The sequence below is a fragment of the Clytia hemisphaerica genome, unplaced genomic scaffold, assembly GCF_902728285.1.
Source record: "Clytia hemisphaerica strain Z4C2 unplaced genomic scaffold, Clytia hemisphaerica genome assembly, whole genome shotgun sequence".
Classification (NCBI taxonomy): Eukaryota; Metazoa; Cnidaria; class Hydrozoa; order Leptothecata; family Clytiidae; genus Clytia; species Clytia hemisphaerica.
This window is the reverse complement of record NW_027104057.1, coordinates 325,299-339,900: the sequence shown is the minus strand read 5'-3', so window position 1 is coordinate 339,900 and position 14,602 is coordinate 325,299. Positions and strand designations below refer to the sequence as shown.

Sequence of the window (14,602 nt, the reverse complement as noted above, 5' to 3'; positions counted from 1 at the left end):
GGTGTCATGAAGTAGTACCCAAAATTATTATTAAAAACAATATCTACTTACTGGTGCTAGTATGAGTGCTTCTAATGTTGGTTTTCCAGTCACTCCTCTTTGCATGTTTAAAAATGAAGTGAAAGACGTATCACTTCGCTTGCTTTTCAAAGTTCTGAAAGTAAAAAATAGGGAGGAAAAGTTTCATTCTCAAGAAAGTCTTCACTTACCCCCATGGCCAATTATGCACAGTCTAGCCTCAGTTAGCATACATACTCTGGTTTAACGCATATACATGATATGCACTATTGCAATGTCTTCTGACATTACATTATAGACCCAACAGCTGCCTGGTTTTAAGTGACGTAAAATCAGTCAATACGTCACTTTCAGCCAATCAGATGTTGGGTCCGTTATGTAATGTCATGAATACAACGTTATTATGGACTTTGCTTTTCGCCAACTTGACAGATCCTTTACATCTCAAACTCAGTCCTCTTGTGTTGAAAATGCTCTAAACTCAAAAGAGGACTGTCTACTACTAAGGATGGTTATTAAGATAGCTTGCTTTGATCAGATTTTTCATGTATTTTATTCTGGGTCTATTTTTCCCTTATACGTTTAGCTACTTCTGTGTACCTCAATCATATAATTTCCTCTTTGTACTTTCAAAAAATTTCGTATTATTCTTTTTATAGGACAATTGGTTAAGTGTTGCGTCATGGATGCATAATCAGGCGCCAAAGTTACCAAAAACTAAAGGTTTGTTTTGATATGGCTTGACTTCATTGTTGTCCTTTTCTCAAGGCATCACATTTTTTCGCCAGAATTTGCTTTTAAATCAGTGGGTGACTTGACTCTCAGTCAATTTGTGTTTGCAAACTTGTAAGTGTTGCGTAAAATGCTTGAAATATATGGATTAGGTCATCGAATCGATGGCGGGCTCTTTTTTGAAACTAAATACCAAAATGGCAAAACTGACAATTGAATCTGTCTGAGACACTATATTCCCTAACTTAGAAAGCCAGATTTTGGGTCAATCGTACGCTCATTTTAAACGGTCAGTCAGATTATCCAATCCCCGCGAGGATCCAAAATAGACAGTATCACTAAATTGATTAGTGGATTCTAATAGCCTAAAAGTTATAGTTCATTGCAGTTTTCTTATCCTAAAAATGGTAGACCATCGAAAAGTCTAAATACTTACAATTTCGCCAGTTCGTAAAAGTTGAAATAATTTTCATGTGTGCTCCAAAAGGTTTCGTTGAAGGCGTCACCTATAATATGGGCGGATGGGTGGTTGTAGAAGTTTTAACAAGCTTTCAAAGAACCTATACATTTAAGCTCGAAATCGGCTTTGCTTAATCTTTCGGAAATTTCAGAGAGAATATATTTTTAGTTTCAGAAATATGTGGCTAAGATTGTTTATAGTCTGTTCCTAGGACAATTGAGCGTCATGTTCTTTTAGAATTGCTCTTATTATTGGAAAAGCCTATCTGGAAAAATAATTCATAGCCTTTTTCATTGCGAGCATCTTAGTCATTCCGTTGCCCCAAATCATATTCGGTGACCTAAATTTTGCTATCTATTAGCCGAATAATGTCGTCTGAAATGTGTCATTTTTTATAAGAACTAAAACTATATAAGAACATAAGGCATCAATGGCAAAAATGTTAAGAACAAGTTTGGAACCTTTAAAGACTTTTCAGACTCGTAAAAACAGAAATTGTGAAAATAAGAACATTTCCAAAGGCCTCAAAAATTTGGGACATACTTATAAAAAAGTATAGTTTAAGTATAATCATTACTTACTGATCAGAGAGTCATCATTATCCCAACAAACAGTGATTTCTTCAAGCTGTGAAGAAAAATCGGTAACAAACGTCAACAAAAAATATTTTATGCGTTCAACCATAGGGGAAAATTGATTTTGCATAAAGTATGTCGCGTGGCTTAATGCCTTCTTAATTACAAGTTTACGGTTTCACTTCAAAGCAGATTTTTTTGTGAAATTATATTGGTATCACTGACCAATTAAGTATACCTTTAATGAATTTGCCCGGCGGATACTGACTATTACAATATATTTGATGTGCTTGCTTTTTATAAGAAAATACGATAGTCACACAAGAAAAAATGTTCTTCAAAATACCAAGTTTTTGGAACAAAACTTCGAAGTAAATAGAAAAACCCTACCAGCCCTTAAGTTTGGTGGTCTCGAAAACTAGAGAAAAACTTTCTCGAACTCCTCAAAAATAAAGAGTTGATTGATTTATGAGTACATAGTGTCTATAAATTTTCAAATTCATCAATTTTTGTTTAAAATGTCAAAATATTATTTTTCACCAAGAAAATATTTTTGTTGAAAAGCAGACATAATATATTATCTTCTAACCTTTTAAAAACGTATGGTCTGTAACTCTCTTTACTTCACATCACAAAATATCAAAAGTTTATTCGAAAATATATTACTTCTGTTTAATTTTGCTCCCTACATTGTAGATTCGTAGAAAAAAACGTGGTTTTGACACCACATACAAACAGTGAATTGCCTCTCTGGGGAAGGGCCTTTATAAACCTTATAAGCCTAACCTATTCATTTTTCACACTCCGTCACAGAGAGTGTAGCAATCAACTTACCTTATTTATCAACTGATTTGAAGTTAACTCTACTTGTGTTGTGCCATCAAAAAGTAAACAAACTTCGGCTTCATTTAAGCCCCATGATCTAAGAAAAATAATATACAAATCACACATCTACATACACTATAAAGGTATCGAAATATTTTATTTTGACATATTTGAAATGACATCAAAGTTTTTAGTTTACCCACTTACACAACCACAGCAAATTCTCACACTTTTTAGATTTTTCTCAGCATTTGAACTTATCACGAGAATCCTCTTGAACACCAGTGACACGGATGGGAACCATGGGCGCTCTTACAAGCCACGAGAACTTTAGAAAAAACTCATAAGCGGAATTACCCTTAAACGTCCCGCTAAATTTTGAAGATTTTCCAAATATGGTAATAATGTTTTTGATACACTCACACTCGCTCATTATTTTTGACACAAAATCTTATGAGAGAGTGAGAGTGATCCGTCCTAAAGCAAAAGGAATCGGCCTAGATCTAAGATATATTAAAAATAAAATAGTCCTAGGAAATCATAGCGCTAGCCAAAGGAAGAAAAGTACTAGTAGCATAATAAATATTAGATTACTAAAACAACCAAGATAATATCATATTACAACAATACCATTCACTATTCTTTTCCAGCCAATTCTATCTTGCGCCAAATCAAACCAATTAATTACAGGCACATTAGCCTTATTCATACACTTTTTCAAACCATGGCCATAAGTAAATTCAGGTGAACCACTTGGGTGGTTACACCTTACCCATGACGATAACATTTTCCGTGGAAGACGATCAAAATTCATTCTAGCAACATGCCCTGCCCATGAGAGCTGCCTTTTCGTGATGTAACTATCAATAGACAGCAAGCCAATACGATTCAACAACTCCTCATTTGAGATTCTATATCGCCTGACATGTAACATATTAACTCTACACATTGCTCTGACACAACTACGATGGAACATACGTAAAAGATTGAATAACTTCTCTGTAAGACTCTATGATTCTGATCCGTAAAGAGCAATCGGAAGTACTAAGCTTTCATAAACAGATGTCTTGACTTTATTGGAGACATTTGCATTAGAGAAAATCGATCTTCTTAGAGCGCCAAAAGCATTACGGTTAGTAATATCAAGATTGTCTGTACAATCGCGTGACATGATTCTACCAAGATAGCAAAAATGGTCGGTTACGGGTATACATTTCCCATCTCCCAAGTCGATTGATGTTAGATTCGTATTGTCAAACATATTAGAATCGTGATACGATTTGACTGGAGCAGAAACAAACAATATTTCAGTTTTTGATGGTTTATTGGGTAAAGATATATCACCAACATGAACTTCCATTCCGAAGCGATTGAAATGGTCAAGCAGTAGAGGAATGAAGATGACGAGATCGATGCGGGATTCGAACAACACGGCTATATCATCTGCACATAGTGTGCAGGGGGGGGGGTCAAGGTCCCACCTAAAATTTCAGGTCCCAGCACTTGAGAAACTCCCACCTGATAGTTGACTTTCCAAGTCCCACCTAAAATAGGGATTTTATTTAATAAAAATTTTTTAATTACCAAATTTCGATGTAGGAAATGTAAAGCAATTCAATTCAACAACAACAAACTGTGATATGAATTTAAGTTTTTAAATGCAGAGTTCTTTATCAATCCTTCATTTATAATCTAAGTCTTGTAACCTAAGGTTAACAAGAATCAAAAACTCAACAAAAATATTAAAACCTATATATGCTATATATTTCCATAAGAGTCCCACCTAAAGATTTCTAGTCCCACCTCAACCTATTTCCCCCACCTGAAAGTCCAAAATTCTCCCAAAAGACTCCCACCTGGCTGTTTTGGACCCAAAAATCCAAACCCCCCTGCAGAGGGGGGGGGTGCACACTATGCTGCATACTCTGAGTCAGGGAAGTCGAAATCGATTCCGGAGGCAGTAACTCGTCTCCCTGTCATACAGAAATCCTTCTTGGTTCTGAACATACAAAGAGGTCGATCGTGTAGTTTACGCCAAGTGATCATTATAGCGGCTATGTAAACAACGAAGAGTACAGGCCCAAGAATGTCCCCTTGTTTAACTCCGATGGTGCAGTTGATTGAATGCTTGCAATTTTCTATTTCAAAATCTACTTTGAAATTATCATGAAGTGATTTTATCAGTCGAATTAACTTGATGGGTGCGCCAAATTTTTCTAACACTTCCCACAACATATCTCTAGGGACTCGGTCAAAGGCCTTGACTAAGTCAAGGAACAAAATCCATGTTTCTTTACTATGTTCTCTACGCTTTTTCATAGCCATATTCACAGCAAAAATAGCGTCTAAACAACCCCTTCCTGAGCGGAAGCCACATTGTGCTTCATGGTCTAGAGATTCGACAAGTGGCTGTAAACGATCATGGATAAGTATGGCAAGGATTTTGTAAGCAACTTCCAAAAGCATGATGCCACGATAGTTGCCGGGTAGACTAAGGTCTCCTTTTTTGGCAAAACTTTCAGCAGAACGGTATCCCAGGATTCGGGTGGAGATTCATTGTCCCAAACCTCGAGAATGATGTCGCGAAGTAAAACGAAACATTGCTGGTTGTGGATACAAGATTTCACCATGAGTGGTGTGATTCCAGAGTCACCAGGGGCTTTGTTTTTGAGACGATGTAAAGCTTTTTTTATATCGATATCTGTTGGACGTTGCTCGCATTGCGTCAATATAGGGCATTGGTCGAGAAACGTTAATACTTCAGGATAGAAGGTAGCTTGATTGTTGTACAATTTTTCGAAGTGATTTTTAAATACTTCGGCATTTTCTTCAGATGATGTACATTTTGTTCCGTTCGGTTTAGTCATCATTTTCTCTTGGACTGGGGCGGGTTTCTTCAAACCGTTCTTAAGTGATTTTATTGAATCCCAACATAGTTTAGTTCCTTTAACAGACGCAACAGAATCTTATGGCCTAGGAGTTTTATAAACTTTTCAGTCAACAGACAAAAAGTACCAGACTGCCTCTTGGAGTCCTGAAGCAGTTCTTCAATGAATAGACTGTGTAGATTTTAAAATCTGTTGCAAAAGATGTCCTAAAAAGTATCTTGGAATTACCTAGAAAACGAAATTTGTGGTGTAGTTTATGGCAATGCCTAAGTTATATTGAATTCTTACCTCAAAGGAATCTTGTAAACCACTTCAGCCAATCGTATTCGATCGTGGAATTGTTTCTCAGAGCTGCACAAGTCACGCACTATTTGTTGTCTACCAGTATTCTCTAAAGAATAAGTACCAGAAAAATGTCCTGTCAATTCGATCACATCCAAGTGAGGAAGAAGTCTCATCTTCGTGCTCCAAAGCCAAACTTATGTTCTTCGCTGTCTCACGCACAAAATGTTATTACTTGATCTTTTTTCTATCACTTTTCAAACGAGAACGGGGTCCTAATTACCGAACTAATGTCTAAAATTAATAGATTACTTCCCCTTCACCTCAACGAAAACCATAACGACCCGCTTAACTACCACTTCTTGGACGAGGATTGGCTTTGTCTTTATAAGAAACTAGTTTAACTATTTATTTTTTGGCCTTATCTCTTTTGAAAAATTACCTTTCTAATCGAGATGTTCCCCTAATTTTTCTTCTTTATCAGGTCTGCCCCTTGTTAGGGTTAGGGTCAATAACCTCGAGAAATAATATCTTCAAATATCTCCTGAAAGGCAAAATTTCTTAAAATGTCCAAAATTGGTAGATCAAGCTTTATCTTCAATTTGCACATTTTTCAACGTAGAGGTTTCTTTGAACCTTAGTAGTCGGTAAGCGGAAAACGTAGATCGAACATTTAGTGTTAATAAGTTAATAAAATACTTAATTGGTCACTACTGCGTCATCTTTTGCCTAAAACTTTTTATCAACAGTTTCATTACATATGTAATGATAATAATGTCTTGACAATACTGAAAACTGAAAATAACTTTTAGAGATTAAATAAGAAAATTTCAGCTCCCTTCAAATAACAAGTCCCTGGGGGCTCGCAGTGCGAACTGTTCTCATTTTTCATTACATGATACTAGTTGCATTCCGAAAAATCGCATCAAAGTTCTGAAACTGTCAACCCTCTAATCATTAAAGCTCTACTAACTAAAAGTCACAGATGATCTAGAAAAGTTGGTCCAAAATTTGCTGTCCGTGGTATATATTTACCGTTCAGGTCAACTCAACTAAAAGTAAATCTACAATATTCTCCCTTATTCGAATTTGAGTGGGAAGTCCAATCTGTTCGAATTACAGAGATTCGATTAATACAGAGTATTACGATGGTTATGTATTGACGGAGATTCAAAATGAGTTCCAAATATTGAAAGATTCGAATAAAGCTCGAATTAATGAGAGCCCACTGTAATATTGTGAAGACGAAAAGGCGAAAATAATAAAAATCTGTGAAGAATAACTTAGATGTTGATCAAGTATAAAAGAATTATAGTGAAATCATCATAAGATTCGCACTTTACACAGTCCTCAAGATAAAGTACTATTTTCATGTTGGAGACGAAATCTAGCTACAGCTATGATAAGCGAGAGAAACTGTTAGAAATATGTTCACAAATTACATTGGTTATAGAAACAAGAACTGGGAAAATTCTTTTTCAATTTAATTTTTATTTTTTGAGGTGAAAGATTTTCAAAGATTTTCGAAGATTTTTTCTCACCATTGATACGATTCACTTTTTGTGAACCATGTTTAAGGACTTAAAGGTTGGTCAAAAATATCAACCATGTTACCCGTAAAGAAAAATCACTGACTATGGCTTTGCCCAGGAAATAGTGGTATCTGGAAGGCAATACTCGGAAGCAAGACGGGCACCATGTATTACAGTATAATTATTTGATTTGAATAACATTTAGTAACATAATCAATCAAAAATCACCGTTCTTCAATTTGTTGACTAGCATAAAAATCCTTACAATTCCTGCAATTCCACCCAATGAAGTAGAAGCCGAAGGCTAGAAGTCAATCTCTTTGGTAGGATTTGAAGCCAACAAATCCTACCAAAGTTGCGCGGCCTTGAGCGGCTCGCCTGGTTTTTACGCAAATGACAGATTGAAACTAAAATATACCGCTAAATTAGAAAAAAATATCAATTGTAAACAAAGGAATTGCTAGATTCAATCTGTCGTCAAAATAACGGCGCATTTTTTAACCTAAACTAGTCCTGCTCTAAAGATCTTCCTTCAAAATATAACCCTTGAAATCTATCCATAAAAAACTAACAAAATCATATAAGAGCTTAGTATATACCTTATAAATCTCATTACATAAAGTCTACATGGTTTGATAACTTTCCGCGAAACGCGACGACTATATCACGTAAAATTATCGCCTAGAGAAAGGTTTCTCAACAAACATCGTTTAAGAAATCCCAATGTTGTCAAATAAACGCGTATTGTCTTTAGTAAATAAGGTTAATAAAAAGGATAAAGAGTCAAATTTTCATGAAGGTTTTATTTCTTAATCAATATTTGCAAATTTGTTCGAACCAATGTCCCGCACCAAAACTAAAAACAAACACAACTTTTTTATCAAACATTTTCAGTAACCTTCTTTTGCAATAGATTAAAAATAATCAGTTTTCAGCTACAAAATGATACCGTTTCAAACTCAAGTGATACGAAATTGACTCCGGCAACTATTGGTTCGCAGCCAGGTCATACCGACACACCGGTAATCCTGCATATTCCTCTCTGGACATATGTACTCAGTCCGTTATTACAACAATTCACAGGCCAATCCTCATTTATAAACCCATATTGTGCCGTATACTTAACTGGTAGAGTGGAGGTCATTTAGACAGTTGGATTTTACCCTCCCCTGCGTCTTCACTAACACAGAGCTCTCTAGACTTGAAGCTCAAACGATAAAACCGTGAACACCTCGATTTCCTCGTAACAGGATGAAAGAATTCTGGTGTGCATTAACCCATCCATGATACATTGTGACTCTCTAGTACAGTCCAAATATTGTGCAGAAGGGCTCTCGCCTTAACTATATTTATCTTTGACTTGGTCAAAAGTGTCCAAGAATCAATTTCATTCAATAAATTTCTCTACTTTAATATACTCTGCTTGTATCTAAAAACTTGTGAAATTCATTTTCTAAATCCCCTTTAAAACCTAACCATAAAATCCAGCTTAGAAACCAAGAAAAACTAACAGTAAAACATCCACCTATACAAAATTCGCAAAACACAGTCTAATCTTCTGCTTATCTCTCCCTGGTCGTACCGTGCCTTACCGAGAGAATCAATCAACAAATTTTATTTTGATAAAATCAGGTTATCATTGAAGGAGCATTTTCTTCTTTTCGATATGGTATTATTTTTAATTGGAAGAATTTTCATCTCAAGAGGTTTCAACTTTGCATGTCAATAGATTTAATGAGCAATTTTCAATTTCAAAAACTGACATACTATAATACATATATCAATCCTATTGCTGCAACAGGGACTGGGTTCCAGCTAGATAGGTTCGAATGACGTTAACCTTTAAATGGTAAGCCTTATAAACTCGATCCCAACTTAGTGGCGGATCTGAGAAATTCAAAATTTATGACGGGGAAGAGTCTTCATTTTCTTACAGGAAGTATGGCTAAAAGAAGCACTATCCGCCATAAAAATTTAAACTTACCTTAGATCCATCTAAGGTACTGCACCCCAAGCTTTTTCTTTAGACAATTTCACGGAAAATTAATAATGGGTAATCAAGACCACCGCGCTCTAATAACGACTCATCTATAGGTCTAAAATTGTGGATGTTTTTGTGTTTAACCAACGAGAAGCTGTTATGGGGTTGCTAGCATTCCTAATTATCCATGATTCTTTTCGACTTTGAAATAGCCTATATTTAGCGAAGGCAGAAAGCTGGCCGTCTAAAATAGTTCTTAGAAAGTTTGTCTAGTCAGATAATACACAAGAGTCACGGATTATGAATATTTCTTAGGATTGTCTGCAACCTTTGTATCTTATTTATCGAGGATGCTGCTACTGGTTATCTTACTATCAATGTTTAATCCTAGCTTTATAGATAGATAGAATCGACATTTTACGTGGATATCTCAGTAATATAGGACTTTTTAGACAGTCTTTTGATTGTTTTCACGGAGTTCATGACCAGCCAGCTTGGCAATCTATGAACTGAACAGAACATTGGATAGAGCGGGGAACCCCTGGTTTAGGACGCTGACGCCTTTGACCACTTGGCCATCGCTTCCATTACTTCCAATTACTTTATTTCATGGTTACTAATACTTTGCAGGGTTGAAAATCTTATTCCCGATTTTCTTTAAACTAAGACTTTATTCCACTCTTACCTGAATTACTATTTGCTTTACCTCGCTGTTTATAGTTCAGGATTTGAAAAGCAAGTGATTATAGAAAAGGAAACACTGCAACGAAGTCTCCGTAACTCGAACCTCCATATCGAATTTTGAGTTAAAGTCAAACGACCTTCCTGGTTCTTCTTCAGGTTAACAACCGCTTTCAAACTGGTTTACGTAACTATCGAACGAATTTATGTTTCTGTTCAAAAAGATATAAAAAGTCTAAAAACTTACCAATTTGGTCTTCAGTTTTTTGTTCGGATGTTTTGATGACTTTCAACTCTTTACCCACAAAATCAACTGAGGGTGAATTTAGATTGATGATACGACTTTGTTTGTCTTCCAACACATAGGTCTCCAACTCGTCCGGTAATAAGTCTCCCAGTTCCTCTAAAACTTCCCGCAATTTTGACGTCCCTGGTACAACAATCTAATGGATAGGAAAAAGAAGAAAAAATTCACTGAATATCGAGTGAGTCATCTTGTACCCCAAAATATAGAGTTTGCAATTTTTTGCAAACACTATTATAGTTCTTGGTCATGGTTATTATCGTTCATCACCTTTGGTATTTATGCTTGTTCTTCTTTGTCTGTTTGTATGATTGTCTGCAGGCGAAAATATTTTGTGGTTGTAAATTGTTTGATACAAGAAGATTTTAGAAATAGATTTTTACGTAAACTGCTTTTCATATGCTTCAGATTTCCCTTAATTTAGATTTTTTAAAGGTCTAAATGGTAGGAAATGCAACAATTTTGTATTCAACCGTGTTGAAAGAGATTTCAATCGAAACAAACTGTATTGCAATAATCTGCGTAAAAAGTGGCCTCCTGGGGTTTTGTGAATGCGAGGAAAATGAAAGTTTTATGAACAAGATGAAAAGAATGACGAACATTTAGAATATTTACAAGAAAGTATAAGCATTGGTCACGCACCCCTGTAGCATGTAGCATACATCTACCCCAAAAAAGCCTATTGAACACCACTTGTTTCTAAAACCTCCCATGTATGTCCACTACAAGTAAGGAAGAATAGCCTCAGAAAGCTGAGCAAGATTTTCCGATCACCTGATTTCATGAGTTTTCCTCGCAAATAATGGAAGATTATTCGAAGGTTATTCTGTAACCTTACGGAACAAACAGATCCATAACTTGTAAACAAAATCCAAATCTCAAATCTTAAATCGAAAGCAAATATTTTGACAATCTAAAAACCTTTTAAAGGGATTTGTCATTTTTAAAAACTGATTTTTATTTAATCTACTTTTGGAACTGGGGTGATTTTGATGTGAGAATTGGTCTAAATAAGTTGAAAATGGTGCTCTATGGTTTTAAAATCGTTGTACATGCCCGGAGTAATATATCGGTCAGTTGGCTGACAGAAAAATTGCCGCCGGGAAATCCCAATTCCTTGAAATCCCGCCAATATTTCGTTCGAAGAGAATTTTATCAACTTGGGTGTCAAGAAAAAATGTCCATTGATTTCAAAATACTCATAATCCCCTTTCAAAGGATCATCTTCTTTTTTCAAAGATTGTTCGTAAAATTACTTTAACTATAATGATGCAAGAAATTTTCCCAAATATATTATTCTATTATTCTTAAACTGACAGTTGAAACTGCAGATTTGTACCCAGATGTGACAAATCTCCCCTTTTCATAAATAAGGGGATGTTTCAAATGGAAGAGACATAAAATCAAAATTATTATGCTTTTGACCCGTTGGGGTGGGGGGCAGTACTAGGATTGGAGAGTGTCGGGTATGTGTAGAGCAGATCTCCAAAAACCAACCCTTAGAGAGACTAAATTTTCTCTAAAAAGTTAACCACGCAGAATTATTCGATATTCGAAAAATTCAGAAAAATGTTATGACGTCATTTTATGCCCATCAAAGGATGGCCGAAAAACTTGTTTATTTTTCTGACATGTCGTAATAAAAATGTCAAATAGTTTGTTTTTGAAGCTATTTGTTTTGCTTTTTGTATTACGTATAACCCTTATGTTAGTTGGGTGAAGTATCATCATGTCATTGGTGTCATATTACATTCAATTGAGCTAAGATTCCCTTGGCGACACATGGTTCTACCAGGACATCGAAGCGTTGTATAAATTTCGGTTTATGTATCGCGCAATTTCAAATGTACACTATGCTTTAGTCTAAGACTTTTTCGCCATCTAAGTGATATTCTCCAAGCAGAGGGGGAATTGTTGTGAACGGGTTTTGCTCCCGAAGCAAGTTCACCGCCGGTAGAGCTGGCGGTCTTGCTTCGAAACTCAACCGTCAGTGTGACCTGTAGGTTTACTATCAAAGAGTGAATTGTTTTTCTCATAAAATATTTCTATCTGAAAATCCTATGTGGGGGGGGAGGGCTCTTGAAATACCGACGTACCGGCCAAACAGCTGTCAAAAAGCTTTAAAAGATTTTTCAATAAGTACCGGAATACCGGAAATTCGACCTTTCGGTACTGGAATACTGGTAATTTTCCATAAACCGGAAAAACGGCCAATACTGGATTACTGGATTACCGGAAGCCTGCTCCTCCCATGTCAAAATGTATTTGCCACTCTTAGCCGTATTAAGCAGACCTGTACTACTAAAATGATGTGATCTGTGAGAGCGAAATAAGATTATACTTACAACTTGTTTTACGCCTGTTGGTAAAACCGTATTAATCGGGTACATAATCTCGTGTGGATTCGTACTGACTTTCCTCAGGAATGCCATATGTGATTGCTCATTCAGGTGGTCAATGTCTAACCTATTTCCATAGCTACTTGTTTTCCGCGTCCTAGACGGCGTGCGTAACATGGGCAGTGAGATCTTCCGCTTCATAAGCCTCGGAGAAGTCATGATGGTGGTATTGCTATCAGGTGTTTTTTTTCAGTTGATTCTTGTGTTTTACATCTCCTGATATTTTTTAGTATGAGTATTTTTTCTTCTAAAATGACAAAAAAAGCTCCGTTATTTTGGACAGAATGAAACAGCATATTCCTCTTGACTCTTTGATTAAAGACCGATTCACCTCGTTTGGCTATTCAGTAATGTAATCATAAATGTCCAAACTACTGTACTTGCCTCGAGTATATCAAGTACATAAGTCTATAAGTTTCTTTCGATATGTCTTTGACTCTTCGCTTAAGCTCCTATTTTCCTGGAAAAACATCTAGCACTTATAACATACATAACAAAACCGTGACATTTCCCTCTTTGTGACCCTGAGTTATATCAGACATTCTGACATGTGATAAGTGATCGGGAGAAAAAATTGTCCGTAAAGCCCGTATAAAAAGTCAAAGTTATTTATCATCGTTTATCATCTTAAAGTTTTTAACACAATATCAGACGGAAAAAACTGAAAAAAGTTTCTCAATAAACCAAGCAGTAGACATCATTAAGATGTATCCTTCCTTCCTTTTTCATTGGCCTAAACTTTTGAGGTTTGAAGTCTAGTACAAGTCGTCATTTGCGTGGTCCAACACCAATGGTGTAGACATTTTTTCAAAACTCTTTACCGTCAATCAATCAAAAGTGTGGCTTTTGAGGTTCATGAAAAATTCGATTCAGCTTCCACTCAACTTCTCTGCTCCTTATTCTAATTTCCTAATCTTGCGAGCTTGTCCGCGCAGATTGCAATGTCGATAAGAATAATGTGCACCGACTCTGACAAACGCTAAAACAAAAACACCGTTCTCTCAATCACAGCCATTGTGACAGGCTTGAATGGCTGCTTCAATTTAACATTGGATTTCCCAGTCCATTATGCTCTGTTGGTCAATCTCCGTGAACAAAAATGATGAATTTAATAACACGACCCTGCATTTTACTATACTCTCGACACCAACTGTATTACACCAAGAAACAAACAAACTCTCATCTATTGAAATTTTACGTAAGACCATACATAACTCCATAACTCACTCCTGTCATTTCATTTGTCCCATTGCAAGATAAGCATCAAAATTATTGATTAAAATCTTCCTATATTGGATAAAGATGTTACTTTTTTATGTCATCTCCCTCCCACCGTCCATAGAACACGCCACATCATTGTGATAAAAGAAAACAGTAGTAGAAATTATTTCATTTTTTAACATACATGCAGGATGTTAAAAAGTTGTAAGTAGGAGGAAACACGTCCCCTTTATAGCTACTTTCTTGATTAATTTACCGCGCTAACGTCTTGTTTTCAGAAAGCTCTTTCAACAAGAAGGCGGTCGGTCAATTTTCTGCTCTGTTTGCCAATGTCAATTTTCAATTTTCCCCTACTTCCCCACTGAGCTCTTAAAATAGATACTCTAGATTCGTCTGTCCAGAAAACTAGAAGAGTGACTATCCAGTTAACTACCATATTCTCATATTAGATCTACCATAATGGGAAACTTTTACGCAGAATTGCATCAAACCGACTAATTTTGACTTTTGATTTTACCAAATAATACATTGACATTTTCAGAGTTTTTCTATCTTTCTATACTTTCTACCTTTATTTTAAGCTTGCTCTTTCAAATATTATGTTTCTAAAAGTTGTAACCTTTTGACCTTGCAACGGGAATCTAATGATTTGACGTCTCAAAGATCGACAATATCGTCTACTTTTTCTCACAAAAACAAGCTTG

The 14,602-nt window shown here is 35.8% G+C and overlaps 1 protein-coding gene across 2 annotated transcripts in view; it reads right to left on the bottom strand.

Moving 5' to 3' along the window:
• LOC136812257 (rho GTPase-activating protein gacU-like) overlaps positions 1-12,921 on the bottom strand; it is a 63,463-nt gene extending 50,542 nt beyond the window's left edge. The window contains exons 1-7 of one of the 2 annotated variants that reach the window (XM_067068741.1): positions 12,624-12,921; positions 10,222-10,417; positions 5,787-5,889; positions 2,620-2,707; positions 1,792-1,837; positions 1,187-1,256; positions 52-154 (exon numbers count right to left, since the gene is read on the bottom strand). In XM_067068741.1, the coding sequence (XP_066924842.1) occupies positions 52-154; positions 1,187-1,256; positions 1,792-1,837; positions 2,620-2,707; positions 5,787-5,889; positions 10,222-10,417; positions 12,624-12,836 (819 nt within the window). In that variant the 5' untranslated portion in view covers positions 12,837-12,921. Of the gene's footprint in view, positions 1-51; positions 155-1,186; positions 1,257-1,791; positions 1,838-2,374; positions 2,475-2,619; positions 2,708-5,786; positions 5,890-10,221; positions 10,418-12,623 lie in introns of those variants that run through there. The other variant, XM_067068745.1, reaches the window with a different exon arrangement.
• Between the last annotated feature and the right edge of the window lie 1,681 nt (positions 12,922-14,602).